The 23,323-nt window shown below is 38.8% G+C and overlaps 2 protein-coding genes across 2 annotated transcripts; one reads left to right on the forward strand and one right to left on the reverse strand.

The window, feature by feature from the left end:
• Positions 1-3,106: 3,106 nt before the first annotated feature.
• Positions 3,107-8,868, reverse strand: LOC110980069 (glutathione S-transferase omega-1-like). The gene is made up of 6 exons (XM_022236385.2): positions 8,589-8,868; positions 7,282-7,387; positions 6,952-7,174; positions 5,332-5,464; positions 4,809-4,903; positions 3,107-4,378 (listed from the first exon to the last, which is right to left on the reverse strand). The coding sequence occupies exons 1-6, from the start codon at positions 8,866-8,868 to the stop codon at positions 4,253-4,255; spliced, it is 963 nt and encodes a 320-aa protein (XP_022092077.2). The 3' UTR covers positions 3,107-4,252.
• A 57-nt stretch (positions 8,869-8,925) lies between these two features.
• Positions 8,926-23,179, forward strand: LOC110980068 (nose resistant to fluoxetine protein 6-like). The gene is made up of 16 exons (XM_022236381.2): positions 8,926-9,064; positions 10,247-10,639; positions 10,977-11,125; positions 11,569-11,698; positions 12,107-12,221; positions 13,653-13,888; positions 14,601-14,774; positions 15,145-15,241; positions 15,632-15,724; positions 16,013-16,181; positions 16,698-16,777; positions 17,117-17,230; positions 18,079-18,211; positions 18,553-18,736; positions 19,290-19,432; positions 20,099-23,179. The coding sequence occupies exons 2-16, from the start codon at positions 10,414-10,416 to the stop codon at positions 20,330-20,332; spliced, it is 2,277 nt and encodes a 758-aa protein (XP_022092073.2). The 5' UTR covers positions 8,926-9,064; positions 10,247-10,413; the 3' UTR covers positions 20,333-23,179.
• Positions 23,180-23,323: the final 144 nt, after the last annotated feature.

The following is a 23,323-nucleotide window of genomic DNA, read 5'->3' on the forward strand; positions in this document are numbered from 1 at the left end:
TTCTTTGTTTGTTTATTCAGTTCATATGGAGACTGTGTGACATTTCAAAGTGAGGTTTTTTTTTTTAGATATTGCAAAATACCTTCATAGCATGACACGATTATGAGACTTCATAGCAGAACATAGTTTGACAAGAACGGTAAAAGGTTACATGAAGGTGTGATTTTCTGACATTGAAATCACCAGAAAACCTGAACAATTGTTTGGGCACTTTGATTTCCTCAACTTACAAATCCATCTCTGGGAAGTTTTTGTCATTTTCTTTACCACTGATTGTCAGATGTAGTCAGATGGAAATATAATCAGGCTGCACCAGTGTGTGTTCACCCGTAGGTTTACGGCGCTTGGAACTGAGCTCTGAACTGTGACACCTACCAAGAAAAAGTTAGGCTTTCCATGGGCAGACCAACCAGGTCACACCCCTCAAAGAGTTTATTCACATCAAACCAATCTAATTACACTACTCACATTTACTGTGCAAAGAAAATTACATTTTTGCCTGACACAGACCATAGGCTTTATGTTTTGTGTTTTTAGCCGATGCGTTTTCGTGACGGATCACTGGTTCTGGATGATAAAAGTTAAACGCAGGTGTGCCATGTGAGATGCATGATGTCGTTCACTAAATCAGCTTTGAAAATTGTACTCTACTTCAGCTCTGGATTCACTGATATGCTCAAGGTTGCACTGCACCAAATACACGCTCACAGGAAACGCTGCAAAATCAGACCAAAATAGTGCTACCTGTTGACTCATGGGAAGAGGTAGGCCTCACTGGAAATTCAAGATTATGGCCAGAATTACACTTTTCATTTCAATTTTATCGGGGTTAGCCACGCAATATTTTTCTATTCACCTTTCCCGAAGATATCCCAAAATAGTAGTAATGCGCTCAGTTCTGAATGTAGCCACCTCCCTGTATCCAAAATAGGCCCACAGGTTGGGGCTTTTGTGAAATAACACCAAATGGGAAACTACCAGTCCCAAATTCGCGAGTTATAAAAATATCTCTACAATCCTTCCTGATTATGACCTGTGTTATAAAAACCCTGTGGGATCACAAAATATTAATGAGCTTGTGCGCAGAAATCCAACGATTTAGTGGATGCATCCTCAACCAGTCTATCTTACTCGATTGTCAGACAGTTTGGTGTAACCATGGTAACTGGGATTTACATACCCTTGATACTGCTGAATCTGCAGTATATGTATTGCTACAGGGTATTCCACAGGAGATAGAATGTTGTATGCTTTTAATTTCGATCCAACTACATGTACAATTAACAAAGGCAAATTTCAGTGATAAAATAAACTGAAATTATTTATTCCAATTCTTTGTTTGTTTATTCAGTTCATATGGAGACTGTGTGACATTTCAAAGTGAGGTTTTTTTTTTAGATATTGCAAAATACCTTCATAGCATGACACGATTATGAGACTTCATAGCAGAACATAGTTTGTTTGACAAGAACGGTAAAGGGTTACATGAAGGTGTGATTTTCTGACATTGAAATCACCAGAAAACCTGAACAATTGTTTGGGCACTTTGATTTCCTCAACTTACAAATCCATCTCTGGGAAGTTTTGTCATTTTCTTTACCGCTGATTGTCAGATGTAGTCAGATGGAAATATAATCAGGCTTCACCAGTGTGTGTTGGCCCGTAGGTTTACGGCGCTTGGAACTGAGCTCTGAACTGTGACACCTACCAAGAAAAAGTTAGGCTTTCCATGGGCAGACCAACCAGGTCACACCCCTCAAAGAGTTCATTCACATCAAACCAACCTAATTACACTACTCACATTTACTGTGCAAAGAAAATTACATTTTTGCCTGACACAGACCATAGGCTTTATGTTTTGTGTTTTTAGCCGATGCGTTTTCGTGACGGATCACTGGTTCTGGATGATAAAAGTTAAACGCAGGTGTGCCATGTGAGATGCATGATGTCGTTCACTAAATCAGCTTTGAAAATTGTACTCTACTTCAGCTCTGGATTCACTGATATGCTCAAGGTTGCACTGCACCAAATACACGCTCACAGGAAACGCTGCAAAATCAGACCAAAATAGTGCTACCTGTTGACTCCTGGGAAGAGGTAGGCCTCACTGGAAATTCAAGATTATGGCCAGAATTACACTTTTCATTTCAATTTTATCGGGGTTAGCCACGCAATATTTTTCTATTCACCTTTCCCGAAGATATCCCAAAATAGTAGTAATGCGCTCAGTTTTGAATGTAGCCACCTCCCTATATCCAAAATAGGCCCACAGGTTGGGGCTTTTGTGAAATAACACCAAATGGGAAACTACCAGTCCCAAATTCGCGAGTTATAAAAATATCTCTACAATCCTTCCTGATTATGACCTGTGTATTAATGAGCTTGTGCGCAGAAATCCAACGATTTAGTGGATGCATCCTCAACCAGTCTATCTTACTCGATTGTCAGACAGTTTGGTGTAACCATGGTAACTGGGATTTCCATACCCTTGATACTGCTGAATCTGCAGTTTATGTATTGCTACAGGGTATTCCACAGGAGATAGAATGCAGCCCTCCAGTTCAACCCTCTACTGCCCCCACTTTAATATCTCACATGCATCAGTACGTATCAGTAAAACAGCTATAACAAGGTCCTTAAGACTTTACAAATTAACTCGTTATAATAGTTACCTTGTATTATCTATAATTGAAAGCAGAAAACCAAAGACTTGGGCCGACAATTGTCCTCGTTATAAATATGACCTTGTATTAACAGCGCTGTTCTAATGTGTTCGACTGTAAATTGTATTTTAAGATGTGGAGTCATCAAAAAGTCATGGCGTGCTCATGAATGCCCTGGATCCCCGAATGCACTCATGTTGATCACATTCCTTAAACCAATGTACAATAAGATTTTTTGGGAATTGTAAATGGAAAAAAAAATTCACTCCTGAAAACCGGAAAAGTGTTCTTTAAATCCTTTCTACAAATCTTTAGAAGTGGTGATGGACGGTGTATTGGAAAGCTTGAGGCAGGGGTGCCAAATGCAGTCTCAAACCAAGTCAAGCTCACTGGGGGTGTGAAATGTATTAGCTAAATAGCAAATGATAGAGTTAAAGCAGGAGTTGCAAAATCTATTAGTATGAGTTTATTGAAAGACCATGAAGTACTTAAGTAACTACATATAACAAAACTTAATTTCTACAAAAAAAGGAAAAACTGAACTAACATTCCCAATACATGTACTCAAGACTGATAACATGTTAAAGCCACATTTTTACCCGTCTCATAGCAACAGCACAACAACAGAAAGAGATTTTTGGAAAAAAATGCTGTTTTAATGTGATTTTGATGTAAATTTTACAAAATCCCATACTTATTGAGACATTTTTATAGACAAACCTGAGGAGATGCCATCCCTGTGGGGCCATCCCACTTATACATGGGTGTTACATTGAGCATGCGCCTGCACTGATTTTGGCAAGTCACAATGCCCTTTCTGAGAGAAATTTGACATGTGTGTACCACCTGCATGTAAATAGGATGGCCCTGCAGTAATGGCTTCTATTCCTGGATGCTGGATTGGTCTAAATCGTCACCAATGATCGATAAAAATACCAATTCTGCAACACTAAATATATTATCTTTATTTTACCAGGGATACCCATTCACATTTCTGTGGTCTTCCATGGGGCCCTGGGGAATTAAAATAGATAATAAAAACTAAAGTTAAAGCTTATAACAAAGTTAATAAAATAATTAAAATTACGAAACGAATGTAATAAGATAAAATAAATAAAAAACATAAAACATACATAAAATATACCCAATTATAGAATGGCAACACAAGCAAGGACACAAAACACGTAATAGAGATGTTAATCGTCATTTAATTGACCAAGAAAATCTCTGCCAATGTGGACTGTTTGCTATTGTCACGCATCCACAGTTTTCATCAGAAGGTTCTAAAGGCCCCAGAGAAATGTAGTTGCCATTTAGAATATGTAGAACCTGGAAGAATGTGCAGTTAGTTGAACAAATGGAAAATTTTACCCATTAAAAAAAAACCATTGATGTAAATCAATTTTTTTTTAAATCATCTAATTTAAATTGTAACTTTCATTGGTTATTTAAAATCAAGGTGGTTTGAACCGGCCAACCCTGGAAGACACCCTGTTGTTTTCCACACATACTAGGTATGATCTACTTGTACAGGACAGGTTCTGTGAGCAGAAACACTGCATTTCTGAGATGAACGATAACATCTGATTTCATTGGATGTCATAATCATAGATACCATTGATGTAATTATTGAACTGTTTGACGTACAGGTCATCGGCCACAGCAGCTTGCTGTACTGCAAGGTCTTGCTTCATTGCTGCTCGGAATGCTGACAACTATATCAAAAAGAAGAGCCAATGTATTGGAATCAAGTAACATGCCACCCACGGCGAGATCAAGAATAAAATTGCTGGCAGAAGGAAAGCATTATGAGGGGGAGGGTGTAATCTTTATGGGGTTTTTACATGATTTAGAAAAATGAAATAGTCCCCCAAAATGATGCTCTCATGTTTAAAAAAAAACCACCAAAGAGCCTCATTTGGGAAGGGCACGGTTCCATTTGTCCCCTCCCCTCTCCCTGGATTCCCCAATGATGGCATCTACATACAAAGGAGTAGCACTTAGAATAAATAACTCCACACTATATATAATTGTTGTATCAGGTAATAAGTGTACTTAATCTGTTCACATTGGGGAATTGGACCTGTTACATTTCAGAATACACTGGCACAATGCATTCAACAAAAAGTAATCTGAAGTACGTACAGTCGGAAACTTATCGAAGGACAATTTATTGCCGTACACAACTTGACGTTCAAACCAAGGCCAGATGAGATAGTCCAACATGCCTGGCTTTGAACCTGTCAAAGAAGGAAAAATGGAACATGAGCTCACATATCTACATGTCGGGGTGACAGTGGGCTTCCCTTTTTCATGTAGTTCAGAATCAAAAATTCATGTATTAATTTGTCTTGCACTGTAAACACTCTTATAAGAGGATATTTGTTGATTTCCTTAAATATTTCTGTCCATTTCTTAAACTTTTTCAGATAGAGGGCAACAGCCCCTGGATCTTTGCATGTCCACACAGTGTCTTTGGAACCTGCACTCTGTGGACACCTTTTGCTCTTGGGTCCAGTCAACGAATACCATGTTTGTCTACACTTGTCATTTCTTTACTCAAGAAGAGAGAGGGAAATGATTGTTATCAGAACATAGGCAGGGCATTATTACATCAACGCTGGTTTCTTAAGTTTAGTGTCCCATCTGTTGAATGCAAACTCATTACCTCCAAAGAATGGAGTACCTCTCTCCTGGAGTTTGTCTTCGATGACAGCGAGATGGGTCAAATATTCCCCAAACCACTTGTCTTCTTCCCCCTTGACTGGATAGTAAGAGGATTTGAAGAAAGCTGGACTAACCTGGGGAAGGAAAAACCTGGGGCATGATAACAAATAGTACAGGAAATGCACCAACACTCCTATGTCCAGATGACATATCACACACTGTTTACTGTGGTGCAAGGTGGGACAGAATGAAGATCATCTATGTACATTTATCTTGCCATGTGCTACTACCATAAACACATGAATACGAGTAACTCTATTTCCAAAAGCCATTTTTTGTAAGCAAGATCAGTTTAAATCTTCTGGGGAATTATTTTCTGTAGTTGGTAACAGTGAGATTGCACCTGTTTTTGTCTTGTAATCGCATGTAAAATGTAACTCAAACGTCTGTCACTTCCCTTTTTGTGGCATATGACAGCCGTGCATATCTCATTCTATGATTTCCATTCTATCCCAGCACGCACTGCAGTAAACACAAGGTGTATTCAATTAGCTTACACTGGGAAGCCCCCTCTTATGGATGGTCCTGTATGGTTTGTCAAACAAGCAAGATGGAGAAGACATGGTTAAAGCCATTTGACCTGTAGAAGGTCGAATGCACACACTGTGATACATTGTAATAACACTACTAAAACAGATTTTCTAAATTCACGACACTGCCTGATGTCAACAGTGCGACTGCAGAAAGTAGTTTGAGAATGATTTTTGAGTGAAGAGAAAGTCTTTCAACTGTTTTAGAAGGCCATCAAAGGATACATACAATTCTCATTTCTTTGGGCCTCACCTCCCAAAATTTGCTGTCTCCTCCCTCCCCCTAAAAATTGGTTTTGGATCCACCCTGAACTGTTCATGAGGGAACCTGTACCTGGTAGGTTCCTTAGAAATTGAATCCCATCAGCCTCTTGGAAGTAAAGCGGACACAATAGGAGGGCATTGTTATGTGTGGAGGGTTATTATGGAGCCAGGACGACCTGCATTTAGGTGACAACTTCAGCTACTCTTTTATTTCCAAAGTGAGCTCTGAGAACTATCCAAAAAGAGTGACTGACTAGCGCCCTCTATGGTCTGGTATATTACAGGCATTGTCTGAAGTGGGTAAATTTGAATGAAACACACCATACCTCAATTAATCTATGCTGGTTTGACACAGAAGAACTCAACTCATTTAACACTGCTATGTTGCTCATTGGTACCCAGGCCTTACAACAATCTGTGGTATAATGCAGTATCAGAGGTCCTTGGCCAGTGGATGGGAAGGAAAGACAGGCGTGGTGGTAATCTGCTTACAATGCTTTGACTTAATGCCATGATATAGGCTCGGCAGAAAGGTAGATTCTTGAAAATGTGTGTGCTATTAAGCATGTTGTGATTGGTAGACCCACTGAATTGACAAGCAAACCCCAATACCATAAATTCATTACCCTGTCAATTAAATTTAATTCTTTCTCAACAATTGCCTCTTTAATATGATTCAGTGGGAAATAATCTGTGAATTTTACCCCTTGTGGTAAGTTTATAAGAAGAAAAGAGCAAGTCTTTGTTGAAATGATCCGGTACCATACCTTGCTGGCGAAGTATTCCAGAACCATCTTGTCCAGTGCTTTCTGGTAAGGGTCCTGTGGCCAGAGAGGATTGTTGGTGTGTGCATCATTCAGAAACTCACAGATGATGGCCGAGTCAGTCACAATCTTGCCGTCACTCTCAAAGCATGGGGTAGTGCCCAGTGGATTCTTGCTGAAATACCACTGGGGTTTTCTCTTCAAGTTAATGTTGACAATGTGAAAACTACAAGAGACAAATTAAGACAGAAAAGACCTGATGAGAAATCAGTACTAGTAGTGGGTAGCAAGGCCCTGAAGTACTTGGATGAGGTTGAAGTGGATAAAACTTACGGTACTTCCTTTGCGGCCAAGACAAGACGAGCTCGATGGGCAAACGGACAAAAGCGATTGCTGTACAGGCGGACTTGGCCCTGCCCTAATGGAGGCAACTGGCCACCTGCGAAACGAACACAATATCACAAATTGGAACCTTATACATGTATAAAAACCCATCCATTTCTTAAGCAAATGTCTAGCTTATAACATAATGCTGAGCACTGCGCAAGGTACAAACTTCTTTACTATGTATTGTTTTAACATTACATGTACGGTTAGATCACAAAATGGTAAATGGGCAAGGCCCTTCATTTACAATTGAGAATAGATTAATAATTTTCCCGATGCTTTACTTTTTACATGTTTTAACTGCAATGAATCCAAGATTGAATCATTCAAATTTTGTACGATAATACTCCTCCTAAAATGTCATGACGTACATCAAAACAATATTTCAAGCTAATCCCTAACGTTCTTATGGGTTGCTTGGCAGGGCAGCTATTTTGGGATACATAACATAATTTTTGTTGAGTACTCATTGGGCAGAGTTCATTTGAACTCCAGCAGGTCAACACCTTTGAATGTGCATGACGTGTGCTCTGAATGCCATGTGCATGATTTATATCAGGTTAGCAAGTAACTTGAACCCATAATGCTTTGCACAGTAGTGCTTGTAATGTAATCCTGAATAGGATGAAGGCACTATATTCTGATGATGGCAGGTTTATATTGCCCTTGACAACTTGATCTCATGTCCTGAAAAAAAAAATACAATGATTTGCTCAGACGGTGACTCATGACTTACATGTACTTTGTTTAATCGTTTCATTTCATTTATTATTTCGCAGGTCAAATTTACAAGGGTTAAAAAAGAAAAAAAAAATTGCATACAGTATAGACATAAAAAGACAAAGTTTAAATGTAACATCAAACCTCATAAAAAGACTAAGACCCTAACACCAAAATAGTTGCGTGCCCCTGCGGGATTACTAAAAGTGAACTAAATCACTATCAAGTAGTTCTCCCATAGCATGACTAAGAACCCTACCGGAAATTGCAGAATCACAAACATGGAGGTAGGAAAAGATTTATATGTTCAGAAACAGTTACTGAGATAAGCCAGCAATAATTCGATTTATCGACGACTGCGGTTATGCAGCAGAACTTGTTCTTCACTTGAGTTGTGGTCGTGTAATCTCGGCATGTAACTGAATACAACTAACTAGCAAGCTACAGTGGTACAGTTAGCGACTGTCACAGCCAAATACTGAAGAACTGTTCTCGAGTCTACAGTTTCTGAAAGGGCAAACAGGCCTACTAACCCTCAGCAAGGTGTTCTGTCTGCTCTGGCGAAAAAGGCATCTTGGCTAAAAAAAACTCCGAAGTGCAGCTTAAACTACAGGGGACAGAGAGATTGCTACTTGACAAATAGCGTTTTGGTTCCTGTGCCGATGTGTATACACAATTACCGACACAGTGCAGGTGTCGAGGGCTAGGGCAAATTTCAACATCGGCACGTACGGTATACTTTATTGTAGAATTGGCACATATGCACACGATGGAAGACTTTGGCACGTACTCTATACGTTGGCCTATCGTCATGCCTACTGAACTTCAGTCACGCCGTCATCACCTGACAGAATGTAGAGAACTCTGCTCATAAAGAGTTTTTTTCACGGGATTAGGAGTTGAGTGAAATAACCGATGCGCTTTACAAGGACGGAGGAAGTGTGAGGCCGGCCGGTGGTGAGCGAGGCTGATTGGCAATGTGTTCGGCCGTGGACGCGACGGATTGACGGTAAGCAAGCCCCAGTCCTCACTCAAATCTCTTTTGGAAAAGTCCATTTTTACATGCAATTCTAACTACTAAGGCCTATAGAGTTTACTCTCTCCCAATTTCAAATGCATCTGTGAAACATTGTAACAAAGTAAAAATAAGGTAATTAGCACCCCGGTGTTAGTACGTGAAGAGTTATTGTGTTTATCTCAGTTTGAATATTGATTTTATAGTAGGCCTAGTCCAAGTAACTGGGACTCTCCAAATCGCCTTTTTTAAAACCGAGTGACTTGAATTCAACAAATCGCCATTTGTTAAAAAGGCGATTTGTAGACTTCAAGTTAATTGGACTAGCGCAGGTCCTACTTTAAAATCAACATTCGTTTGACATGACTAAATGAGACATTAACATGATTAACACTAGATCTTCAAATCTATAGTGCAGTTATCCTTGAACTGTGCTCATGTAAAAGTGAATGAACAATGACCAAGTCAGACGGATTAGTCCTTCAGTGTTGAAGAAACTAAAGGAATAATGAGGAATGTAAAATCAATTGATAAAATCCACACTTTGAAGTGAGTTAAACTGGGTCATTTTCTGCATCAGATTTATTTTTGTAATGGACATCACAGGCTTAACATGTGACTTAATATCAGAGTTATTTGTTTTGAGATAATGTACATATACTTAAACTAACTGTTAGCACGCAATGTGTGCTATGCTTGTTATAGTGAGATAAGAAATCAGTGTTTGTCTGCTCTGGGATCACACTGCTGACTTCTGGGTGTTCAGTATTTCAAAGACGGCACTCTCTACAGTTCACATCATGTACATTGTACAGTAAAGGCTTTTCATGGATTGATGATTTGTTTTTCATGAAAAGACATGCAGGTATTTCTAGTTTTTAGCACCTCTTTTCGTAAAATTATGACAAAATGATGAGGACAAGTGTACCAAAACTTGGACTGAAAGTAAACCATAAACTCTCTGTTTATAAATTCTTCATAATTAGACTCTGAGCTGTGCACTAGTCAAATGTCAGAGCTCAGTTGAAATTCTGAATACATTTTCACCAATTTACATCAACAGCAAGTGAAACCAAGTTATTTAAATTTCCAGTCCATGAGAAGACAGATGCATCTATGCCAGTCTGTCTGTCTTTATGAACTCTAATGAAAGTACTTGCTTTTTTTGCCTTGCAGAAATTCACTATCATTTACATCTGAAGTGTCCTACTACTGAAAAGTTATAGTTGGGACATACATTGCCATTCAAAGGAATTAGCGTCGCAGCAGCTTAAAAACATCAAAGTCTACCTGGGTACTGACTACATGTTGCTATACTAATAAATAAATTCATATCTGTTACTATGGCAACTCATTTGATGATTGTATTGGGAGTGGTGGTCGTAAGCCTCATGTGCCTCCCAGCCATCACAGCTAACCTTCAGTTCAAAGATGTGATGTACAAATCCAGAGAATCTCCGTTTCATGATTTGACTTCGATGAGTCACAAAGTGTCGCCTCAGTGCCGTGCTGAGGTGGACCGACTTCTCCAAGGTAACCTAAAGACTCTGGCGGAGGATGTTGTACTTGGTGAGTATTCAGTGACAGACATGGTCCAGAATTTGCTGTGTTGTGGTTGAGTTCACTACAAGCCCTTTCACAGTTCCCGATTAAAAGTCTTTTCACAGGTCCAGTCACAACTTATGACGTACATGTAGTCCTAATAGACTTGAGTGCAACCTTGTTAATTTAGCTGTTCTAGTTTCCGTGTATTGCCATGTTTTGTTCTTTTCAGATCTCAACTCTTATCTTCACTTTAATCTGTACTGCCCAGAAAACATTGCTACATATTGTTTTTGTTTGAGTTGTACATGTTTTTGAGTCATGCTTGAAGGGTTTCTATGTTTTTGGGGTCTTTATTTTTTAGCTCTTGATGCATTTGGCAAGCCTCCTGCTGGAATTCTTCAATTGAACACAGCCTGGCTAGGACACTACGATGAATGTGTGGCCATAGAAGGATTCAACTACTGCTTGACTGTGTTGTCTCTGAATATCACCAAACTAATTCCAAAATCGGTACAAAAACAAAAATGGGTTTGTCTTGTAAAATGGAGGGAATGGTGTAACCCTGGGAGTATTAATCTTCACAACTGTTAAACTATTTCTTTTAATGAACTGACAACCCTGATGTTGGCCTTAAGAAAAATGAGCCTTTTCTGAATGAGTGATCATCGTCATGCTCAAGTCTAACATAAATGTACACAACATACAAGCTAATTTCTTGATTGTTAGCCTGTGAAACCTTTGTACGGTATTTCACATTTATGGCACCAACACCTGAAAAAATCTCTTTTTTGTTAAAGAAGTACATATCTTTGGACTTGAAGTGAAATTTAGACTAGTTTTATCTTTTTAAGTAATTGTTTTAAAATTTCAAATGAAACTGATTTCCCCTCTGCAACCTGTGCAGTTGTCAGAGTCTATTTTGTTTTGTCAATCAACTTGGTGTGTGTTTTCAGGGCAATGCATCATCATCAGGGCCGCTAGCGGGGTTGGCTGCCTTGAAACAAGTGAATATTTCTTGGGGAGTTTGTCCACCTGCCAACTGCAGTGAGATGGATGTCTTGTCGGTCCTCCAGGATCTTTTGGGTGAATGCTGGAATCCCGGTTGACATATCTTTTGAGAGAAAGGGTTTTAATGTTTGGAACAAAAACCAAACACACAAAAAGAACAAAACAAAATTCATCACTATCATAAATTGTTTTCTTCATTTATCTCATGAACTTCCAAAATTGTGAGATATTTAATAAATATATTATAATTTCTAAAAATTATTCTATTGGATATCTGCCACTGAACCACTCTCTACAAACTAAGAAGATAACTAAAAATAAGTACTGCCAAAAACTTTCAAAAGTAAATGTTTTATACATTTATGAGTTGTGATATTTCAAAGATGCTTAGGAATCAGACTGTATTTTACAAGTACATGTACTTCAGAAATTTTCTTAAAAGAAGCATCGGTTTTTCCTTCTTTTGGGGAATGTTTCCTACAGATGGCCTTAATTTACTGGAGAGGTTTGGTATACCTACTGATGCACTGACAGAAGGGTCAGCAATATGCACCAAGCACCCAGCAATACCATATAACACTGGATTCATCTTGACAGTGTAGGTTTCTTGATGTGTTAGAGTGTAACATTTGCTGTGTAGCCAGTAATTAATTGTACATGTATATATAGATGGAAACTTGTAGACCATGATGAAACATGAACTTTGACAAATTACTGTTTACTGTGTGGACCTGTGATCCAGCAGCCATCTTAAACCTGAACAATGCTATCTCTAGTCTGAGAGGTACAACAAGGTCAACTTTGATTAATTCTTTGACCACGGGTAATTTTCGATAAGAATATTGTGTAAGTTCAGGTGAAGACCTTACATAAATATGAATTTTTAGTTGAACAATGCAGCCTGCAAACTTTGGATCATTTTTTCTTTGTTCTACTTATGGAATCATTCACTTCTCTTGGCAATTTCCTAATTCGTCTATTTTCTTCTTTTTGGGAGGCGTTGGCACAGCTTATTATCTTGTTGGATGGACTTTTGAAACAAGGAAAAATTCACTTATCAACCATATATAAGTTAGTGTGGAAATTGTAGGGACTAAACTTGATCGTTCATTTGACAGACCGATAGTACAACATTTCAGGTTACCAATTACAGTCTAATTTTCTATTTCAATTTTTCAGTCTTAAATTGATAAATAGTTAACTTTTGAAGTTAATGATCTTTTCATTGGCTTTCCGAATGGTAAGAGAACCAGCACAGATTTTAAAGAGTTAGACAACACTGCATACAGCATTGGTCTTTATTTCTGGCATGATAGTTACTTATAGATTCTACTACTTAGTGTATCAAGTAGTTCTGTGAGAGAAAAACTTCACCAGTCTCCGTTTTGGTTACTTTAAAAAGGGAAACTGAAAAAAAGAAATAGCCGTTTTAAAAGTTGTACTGTCTTCCCCAAACAATCAGGGAATCGCTGGTACCTGTTGTTTCATTTCTGTGATAAAACCTTAGATCTTGTGTGTATTGGAAAGGAGTCTTTTGTTTTAAAGACTGCATTAAGGGCCTGGGTCTATGACACTTTGGATGGAGCACAACAAAAATTTAGAAATAATGTGTAAATTCAATAATTCAAAACCTCAAATAATGTGCCTTATTTCAAAGTCAGTGATGTTTCAAACTACATGTTCAATATTACACATAGTCATTGAACGTTTGTTTGTTTCCCATGACCTCCAGTAAGTTTTGGTGAGTTACAAATCAGTAAAAGTCAGTAGTTCATGTATACTTTGGGAAACAGGGATTTCGAATTAAGATTAGAAGGAATACACCTAGGTAAAGGTAACAATAAATGGAACATTATAACATGAATAGGATTATATAACTTTATAGGTAATAAGCATGGAATCTCTTCCTTACATACATTGATTGTGAAAGTAAAGGTACAGTTATGATGCAATGATCCAATAACGTAGTTCATTTAAACCATGTACATCTTACTGGTACATAATCGGGAATTACATTTGTCTTTCCCAGAATTCTTTGCTGTGCTATTGCATCCCTGATGATCATTGGTGCCTTGTATGATGAATACCTGAAGCTCCAACTCAAGAAGTCTCTCTATGTGACACTGGTAGAAAGCCTCCTAACACCCTTCAAGTTGCTGGACGATACAGACGAGGTTACTGAAGAAACTGATGATGTACCCTTACTTAATGGTGTGGGAACTGAACACTCGATAAACAGAGAGAGTAACTCTCCAAAGAAAGAGAGTAAGTGCAAGTCTACCAAAATCCTACATATTGATGGATTTTGAAAGATTCAGGACTCTACAGCTCGGTAACAGTTACTTCATGTGGTTTGCACTGTATTCCAAACAGGCATATGAGATAGCGTAAACTTAATGATGTCCTAATAATGTCTAAAAGCACTGCATATAGGTTCATTCACATTTGGTACACACATGCACAACTGTTGGAAATTTTTTTTTTTCCCGTAACCTCATCTCCTGTTTGCTAAGTGCTTTTAATCAGTGTTTTGTTAAAGCATTTCCTGAGTGTGCATTGTGTACATAATGGTGTTGTATTCGAGTCCCTCTGGAATTTTTTTAAGGATTTTTGAGGAGAAAACTTTAGATTAATTGAAATGTTTGTCATTACTTTGGGATTTTGATTTTATAGTAGGTTTGCCTACACCATCATAAACATTAACAATGTATTCTCAATGTGGTCAGACAGTTTCCAAAACATTCACATCCTTGCTCGGGTGGGGTTCAAACCTATGACTTCCAGCTTACTAGTGCAGATGTCTTAACCCAGAGAGAGCCAGTTTAATCTCACAGCTTCATCTTACTTGGAGATATCACAGGTCCAGTGCTATTGCCAGGCCCTTGTATTTAGCCAAACTTCCATTCCAGGAGCCTTAAACTGATGTGAAATTGATGAAGCAATGATTTGTATTTTGTGGTGATATTTTGGGCGGTAGGCTTGGCTGTCCGATTTCTTCTGTGTTTTGCCCTGAACCGCAACCTGGCTAAACTGATGGACGTGAAACAAGGGGATAAAACCATCAGTGCCCTCAATGGTATTCGGGTCATCAGCATGTCATGGGTCATCCTAGGTCACACCATCGTATTTGGTTTCCTGGCCAACATCACACGTAAGGAGAATACTATATACTCTTAAAGCAAAAGTCTCAAGTGTTACATTTCATCTCCATGTTAGACTTGTTATGCTGATTTCTGAGTTGATATGTACCCGGGCAAAACAGTCGCTCTCATTTGGGCATGAGGCATAATTGCTTATAAGTTGGACATGCCATATTTCTCAGAAACATATCCCAATGTTTGAGGCTAGAGGCAATTTCAGTTCATATTTACTCGATGATTTAGTTGGTTACTTCTGGATATGAATTGTATTCCAGATGTCATTATAAATGTTTTAAATCAGAATTGACAAATTGGTTTATTTCTAGTGAAGGGCATTCCATACTTTCGTTTCAAGTTGTTGCCTTGTTTTCTATTTGACAGACAATGCCCCAACTATCATCAGTTGGATCAAAGATCATTTTGGCTTTCAAGCTGTGGCTAATGCATTCTTTGCTGTCGACTCCTTCTTTTTCTTGAGGTAATTCAGAGGAAATTTTGACACCGCTCTCCTCATTTACAGCTCTAACTCCTGGGAGCCTGTTTATGAAGTGCAAGTACCACTATTTCACTTTGTCCCCCAGTTTGAGCCTGATAGCATTGGGTTTTTTTCATCATACTTTATATTCAGTGGACTTGCAGTCTGCTTCCTGTAAGCCTCCTAATAATGTATGTCTTCTTTTTGTCCTATAATTTAAGGTTGAAAGATCAAATTAAGATACCATTTTGTACAAATGATGTTTAGGTTCAGGACTTTTAACTTTCTGGCTTTTCAAAGTATGGCTTCTTCTTTTCTTGGGATTGAACTCTTTGACAGTGAAGTCATGGAGTGATGTACATATTGTCCTGTTTTCCTTTTCAATCTGCACAGCGGGTTCTTGTTGGCGTACCTTACCTTTGGTCGTTTTCGGGAATTAAGGACAGTCAAGACGTGGGCTCTCTTCTACTTCCATCGCTATTGGAGGTGAGCAAGACATTAAACTCATCGTAAGGAGGATTGTGTTCTGTGCGAAATGTGGATGAATCCTTCTGTGACTTCTACTTTCATTGAATGTTACAAAAACTGGTTTGACCATCAGGAAATGAGATTATGTGACCTCCTATTTATATTGATAATTTGACAAAATAATTCAAAATTAGACATTGTTGACAGTCAAATTTGAAAATCAGTTCACACTTTGACTTTGATGATGCTTCAGGGTTGCATGTCTTACATTTTTTGGTGATTTGCCTCCAATTTAATCACTTTTAGATTGACCCCTCTTTTCGCTTTCGTCATCTTGATCTGGATGTACATACCACAGTTCTTTGGCGAGGGTCCAATTTGGCAACAGAATACCCTTAGACCATTGTGCTCATCGTATTGGTGGAGTAGCTTACTGTATATCAGTAACTTCTACCCAACCACTTTCCTGAGTCAGGTAAGAACTCCCTTGTATTAGTTCAAAGGACCTTTGAGACTGTAACATTTGACCACTGGTCATTTTAATATTTGCACTGTTATTGGAGGTTATTTGAGTACACCAATCAGCAAGTTCCATTGTTTGGAGTATCACATTTCCTTCATCTGAAGTGTTGTTGGTAGTTGCTGGCTTGCATTGCTTCCAGCCCTTCTAAGTAAACCTTGGCCCCTTCTCACAATCTCCCAACAACAGGAGAAAAACAGAAAGGAAGAAAAGAAATAAATTGTTTCACATTAAATAATTGTTATGTGAGACTTCTACGCGGTATGTTGGCTTCACTACAGAGACAGCCTAATCCTGTTTGTATGCATAAAGATTTCTGCGGGGAATATAAGATAACTTAATGTCACAAGATGTACATGTCAGCCTGTATGGTTTCCTATCTCATTCCTCCCCAGACTGACTGCATACAAGTAGTTCTCACTTTGACTTGATTTTCCACACACAGTTATACTGACTAATTTTCCTCTTCAGTGTATGGGCTGGACCTGGTACTTGGCCAATGACATGCAGTTCTTTGTCATCAGTCCATTGCTTCTAGTTCCATTGTTCTAGTAAGTTGCCGATAAAGATGTTGCTAACTTCCAAGTAATTAGTTTGGCATGAATGGTGTGCTGTCCAGTGATTGAACTGAGGTCAGTTTGTACTTGGCTTGAAAGTGTATGTGATGCAAATTTATGATGTCAGATGAATGTGTGTGTTGTGAAGTTGCAAAACCTGAACCTATTTCAAATTCACATGGCCTTTATATTTGCCTTAAGTGTAAGCAGTCCTTTAATCATCGGAAATTGTGCTCCAAATCTGTATTTGCCTGTGTCTTCTCAACCTGCATGCATGTTTTGTATGTCTCGTCAGTCATAAATGTTATTTGTACCCTGTCACCATCCTAAAAGCTTTCCTGTGTTTGGCTGGTTGAGTTTGATTGCTACACTTCTGGCATCATTCATTAGTACCGGTTTGATCATCGGTATCTATGACCTAAAAATAGACATACTGGACGTATTGACGTAAGTTTTTCTTCAACTTGCTTTCACTCTCTCTTAAGGGTATTTTGTCTAATAGTTCTAAGAAACCATGTTCATGTTGTATGTTGGAGGCCAGGTCGTTATGAGAGAAACTTATGCCTCAGAAAAAAATTGGAAAATGAAAAAGAATTTTGAAAAAGGACAAAGAAATGTAATAAAAGATTAAAAATCAGGAATTTTCCGTGCAAAAAAAGTGCTTTACCCGCCCCCCCATAAATTCCTGACAAAGCCCATTGCATGGTGATAAGGGAAAATTAACCACAATGTGGTCCAATTGCAGTAATAACTCATCCCTATACTGTCATCATGGCCCAGGCATTACCTGCAACATGTACAGTGTTAAGATGTTGGAATGGGTAGCATGATCTCTGTTAATTGCCTGCATTTGAATTAGGTAACTCATTCACAGTAATACAGGTTGATAGAACAAAGTCCCACAATGAATTGCAAATCGTTTTTGACTACGTGTTGTGTATTTCTTATCCTAAGCTCTTATGCAGTTCCAACCCAACCATAGGATATCTGTTCAAAGTTCTATTTATAGCCCTTGCTGTAACAGAGGCCCAGTTCTCAGCACTTTATATGTACAAGTGTACCCCATGTGGGCTAAACAAAGTATCTGTAAGCAGGAAAGATTTTGTAAAATTCTGAACAGGAAAGGGTGTTGAACTGGGGGCCATTTGATCAAGGTTGTATGGTGTATTTTTAATCTGTGCCTTGGCTATGTCGAAGCTAAAAATCAGTCAATTCCTTCTAGCTTTCACAGATGCTGAGGGGCTCATGTTCACCAATTCCCTGGATTATTGTTGCATGCTTTTATTTCACCTCAGGGGAATGCAAAGTAATGACTATATGTCCTTGGTGTATGGCAAACCGTACTGCCGTATCTCTCCTTACCTGGTCGGTATTGGTCTAGGCTACATCATGCATCGCATTGGCAACCGCAAAGTGAAACTGAACCCAGTAAGTTTATGGTAGCACTCCAAAATCCCCAGTGAAATTCTTTCTCCCTCTTCTGTAAATGTGTGGGATATAACTTTGAAGTCCCCACAAGGCAGTCTGTTTTCGTTGCTCATTATGTGACTTGTCATTAAATTGAATTGTCTATCACAGTTTAGAGATGACAGTGGGTTCAAGAAATAAGACTGTCCTTACAATGGATGTCAGTATGCAGCCTCGGTTGATTTCGTCACAGAATGAGATCTGTCGGATCAACAATGTCGCCACCATTTCATCAGTACTGACCAGGAACATTGTCTGTGTCTCATCACTTTCCTGAGTTGGCATTGTTTAATTTTTTGCAGGCTTTGGCCCTGATTGGTTGGCTAGCTGCTGCTGCCTTGGCGATGAGTGTGGTATATGGATTGTATCCTAGTACCAAATCACCAATGTCTAGGCCGGCTTCTATTGTCTATGCCTCAGTCAGTCGTTTTGTCTGGGCGTTGTCCCTAGCTTGGATGGTATACGCATGCAAGTATGGATATGGAGGTAAAAACTGTAATTGATTTGTAGTTATTTGTGAAGAGGATGTGTTCAGCAGCGTAGCGAAGGTATTTTCTTTGGGGGGGTGTGCCAGGGTCAATTTGCTGACTGGTCGATGTACATCAATAATTCATGACGTCAATTTCAGTGTCATTTGCCAACTGACCCTTTATTTGCCGACTGAAAAGAATTATTGGGGGGGATGCAACACCCTCCCACACCTCCCCCGACACCCCCGCTTACTACGCGCTGGAGTGGCGGTAACAGTTGCAAAGCATTTGACAACTTGTCAAGAAATCCTGTTTTAAGAGCTGTGTTACCTTTTTTCTACAGTTGAACAGACTACTACAGTTTTTTAAAAAGTGATACAGGAATTCTTGACTTTGTGGGCCAACCTTAAAAGTCAAATGTACCTACAGAACCAACCCATGTTCATCTTTCTTCCCACACCAGACATTCCAAGCAAGTCTTATTAAGTGTCGAGCAGAGGTCTTTTGTGTGATGACCGTAGCCTCAATTTTTCTCAACTGTGTCATTTTGATTTCTTGATATTTTGCAGGATGGATTAACAGTTTCCTGTCCTGGCATTTCTGGGTACCTCTTAGCAGAGTCACCTTTTCTGCCTACTTGATCCATCCCATCGTCATTTTAGTGTTCTACGATAATTTTGCTAGCCCTTGGCACTTCTCAGTCTATTTGACTGTAAGTTTTTGCTTTAAATCAACAATGTTCCTTAAAAGAATCCCTAACCAGTTTGAATTGGATTGGGAAAAATTGGGTTCACTGCTTATTAGCAGCAGATCAAAGGTGGTCAGACATGTACTTGAGAGGAATTACAACTTTTCCTTTGGCAAAACATGTTCAGTCTAAAAAGTATGAAAGGTTCTTTATTTAAAGGGCAAGGACGAGCACAACATGAAATATTGACGGACATTTTCATTGACTCAGTTTTCAGAATTGTGGGGAAATTTAGGCACATTCAGAGCAGGTGTAAATCAAATCTCCTCTTGGTTAGACAATCTGGATGGCCTATGCTTTAAGATGATGAATTCATGCCTTGCATTGTACAGGTTATTTACCCTATACACTCATGTGGGGGATGGAGGGGTTACGGCTCTGTCTCCAACTTTGTCTGACTTACACCTGTTGCCTTGTGCCTAAATCTAATCCAGGGACATCAAATCCTTTAGCACGAGGCCAGAGGTTAGGACATTCGTAGGACTTTAAAAAAATTCCTCAGTTACAGATTAAGATGAAGCTGAAAAATGAAGCCATAGTTTGGAAATAGACCTGTAGGTATGTAACCTGTGGAAAACATTCTGATTTTGACTTAGTGTGCATTGATTTCATTTTTTTTTCTCTACTCAGGCTTTTTACTTTGCTGGCGTGGCATCTATCTCCTACTTCATTGCCATCTTCCTTGCGCTAGCCATCGAGTACCCCTGCGCTAACCTGGAGAAGCTTTTCCTTCCGTCTCTACCAAGACCTAAGAAGGAGGAAGGTAGGCAGGTGACACAAGGTGATGGAGTAGTCCAAGTGGTAAGGTCTCCACCTCCTGAAGATGACGGTTTCCGAGCAAGAGGCCCTACCCATGAAAATTGAATCACAATTCCAGTAGGATTCTATGTCAATAGCAGATAATGAGTCTCTCAGTTAGTGTACTAATTGTGCTTCAAACCTTTGCTCTGGGATTATCTCCTTTGTTTTACTTAACCCAGGAGTAAAATCAAGTCATCTTAAGTCAGTCATAGTCAATTAACTGCCTCCAAAACAATTGTTTGTTATATATATGGTCATCCCTGTCTTTTCACTATTCATAATCTGACTGGTAATTAACTAGATTTTACTTCTGATTAGCTTGTGACATTTGACCTGTGATTGGCTTTGTCACATTCGTGTTGTGGTATGGATACATTTATGGATTGACAGACAGAATATTTCATTCCAAGAGACAAGGCCGAATGAAACAAAACCAATTATCCTGAAAGGAAACTATTATTTCCATTCTGTGAATATGAAAAATAATTCTAAAAAACTCTTGAATATGTCCCAGAAAGACCCAGCTTGACTGTGGAATAGAAGATTCTATTTTCATGGAATAGAACTTCTGTTTTTTGTGGTACAGTCCTATTGTTTGTACAAATAATTCAGTGACATGTGATCGACGACTCACCAATCAGGTGAGAGGGATTTATAAAGGCCTTAATTAAAATAGATCATTCAAGTTTCACCTTATAAGAGCTGGGGGGGGACTTAACTTTTTTTTCAGGAGTTGAACCTTTAGGAGTTTTTAGAGTACAGGTCACTCCGTGTGGTCATTTTGACACCAGTGTTGTGAAAATTGAACATACCATTCTCGCACAGCGCACATTTTCCGAATGTATACTTTTCCACTGCAGTGCTCAATGGACATGGGCTGGCATGCATGTAACCTTGAATTTAAAATGACTGTGACAACAAAGCGGTCCATTTGATGTAAGATCAAACGTCACATTTGTAGTGATAAGGAGTGTCTCTGCCAAAAATCGAATGAGGCACAGCCGAGTTCTTACTCTTAAGGGGTGAAATCCGCCCCTGGCTGTGAGATGGGCTAAGATAACACTGCTCTTGTAGGGTAAATCCTTCCTACTTTGTTCGAGTTTTAAAGAACACTGAATATTGTTGGATTGAGTCTGGTCAGGGTTTCCTTTTTGGGGCATTACATAGATTCAGGGTCCGAATGTGTGACATTTTTATGTCCATGTTACATGCAACCTATGTAATTTGACCTGGAAATACCATTGAAATTGACTCCAAGCTACATTTATTGTTTTGCAGATAATTCACACTACCAAATCACGCTTAGAAATTAAAGAATGTGTTCTACATGTAAATGTAAAAAAATCATGTTGGATCTGATAGGGACACCAAAAATTGGACTCCAAATTTATAGAATGACCCTTTTACGCTTCACTTCAGTATTCATACCACATTTTTATTCTAAGGAAGGTGTAAATGTAATTTGTTGCCGTTCATGTTACTCATTGTTGCATTTTCATTGTTAAGATTGATGTTTTCATTTTTCAAAAAGACCTTAACCACTTCGTGCTGGTGGCAGTTATCAATGTTGATGATGCTGGGGTGGGATAATTTCTGTTTGCAAAATTCTTTAAAAATTGCCATCTTCATTTAATGGACATTTACACCCATACGAACTACTGTCTGGTGGCTACTCTAGCCTGACAGGCAAAATGTATTGACGCCCGAGTATTTCAGCCAGGCCTGCAGCCTCGTAAAAAGAGCCCAGCTTGTGCGGCGTTATGTAATTTTCTTTTGTTCACGAACCCGGCACAGTGCGCTGCTGACCTCTTTTCAATAGGGCCCAGATTAACGTGCAGCGGTGCTGTGTGGCTCATCGCTTCGGTGGTGGAGCACTTTTGTCCCTGGTGGTTATCTGCTCGCACTAAATGCCTCAAACCGTGGTATACTGTTTCAAAACAAGGCTGGATTATCTCCACTTTTGAGAGTATAAAAAAATCAGTAATGCCCAGCAGCCTGGTCTTTTGTTCCCGAGTATGGTCTTTTGTTACAAGGCCCAGTTCCCTTTGTCTGATTTCGGAGACCCCGCCTATGCATATAAAGCATACATGTCCGGTTACCGGAATCCCCGGCAGGAAGTGGTTAAAGATCACTTTTATATATTCCTCATGTCTACTCAATTATTTTATATTCAGAGCTTTTTAATAACAGATATATCTTTGTGTACGTACAGTATGTTATCACATTTGACAGTTTCAGGGATTGTAGAAAAACTTCATGGACAGTCCATCTAAAACTACTTCCATGATGAGATAAATAAAAGTTTTGAATAACCAATGTAACTGTCAGACAATAAATCACATTAAAAATGAAAAGTACTGAAATTGTTGGAATCAATATTAAGTATTTGTCACATGGTATAAAACACTTGGAAGTGAAATAAAAAGTTGATGGCAAACCAAACATGAAAACCTACAAAAACAAACCAAATTGAAACCACTGAAATAGGCCTAAATTATGGATATTTGATTGAAACAATTTACTGCTTTATTTTATAATGGAACTATTTAAAGCTGTTTATGAATATTTTATATAGTATCCAAAGTACATTTTTTTTGTCAGAGAAATTAACAGCAAATATGTTTATGTTCATTTGCTGATTTCTGTTTCTTGGAAGTATAGTCATACAGTAACTGTAAAGGCATATAAACTTGAACAATATGCAATTTATATGTATCCAAAAAATGTACCTCACCATAATTTACGGCTACAATCAACTCATTCGGAGAAAGCTGCACATCTGCTGAAAGGAGCTGTGTGACAATGTTAATGGTGGACCGTTGTGGACATATCTGCTGAAATATGACTATTTGTTTTTGCGAATAATAAATTTGAAGCTGAATGTTACCAACTCCAGATTTTACCATGTGACATTGCAAGTGTCGAACTCTGTGTCACATTCATGTGCCTGTCGTTGTTTGTGCTAGGTTGGGGGACGGGATTGGTGGTGGTGGTGAGGGGGGGTGCTGCCAGGCTGGGGGCCAGAACCAGTAAGGTAGGGTGAGGGGAAGAAGC

Source organism: Acanthaster planci, linkage group LG06 (assembly GCF_054643075.1).
Source record: "Acanthaster planci isolate LZ-2023a linkage group LG06, COTS_SCS, whole genome shotgun sequence".
Taxonomy (NCBI): Eukaryota; Metazoa; Echinodermata; class Asteroidea; order Valvatida; family Acanthasteridae; genus Acanthaster; species Acanthaster planci.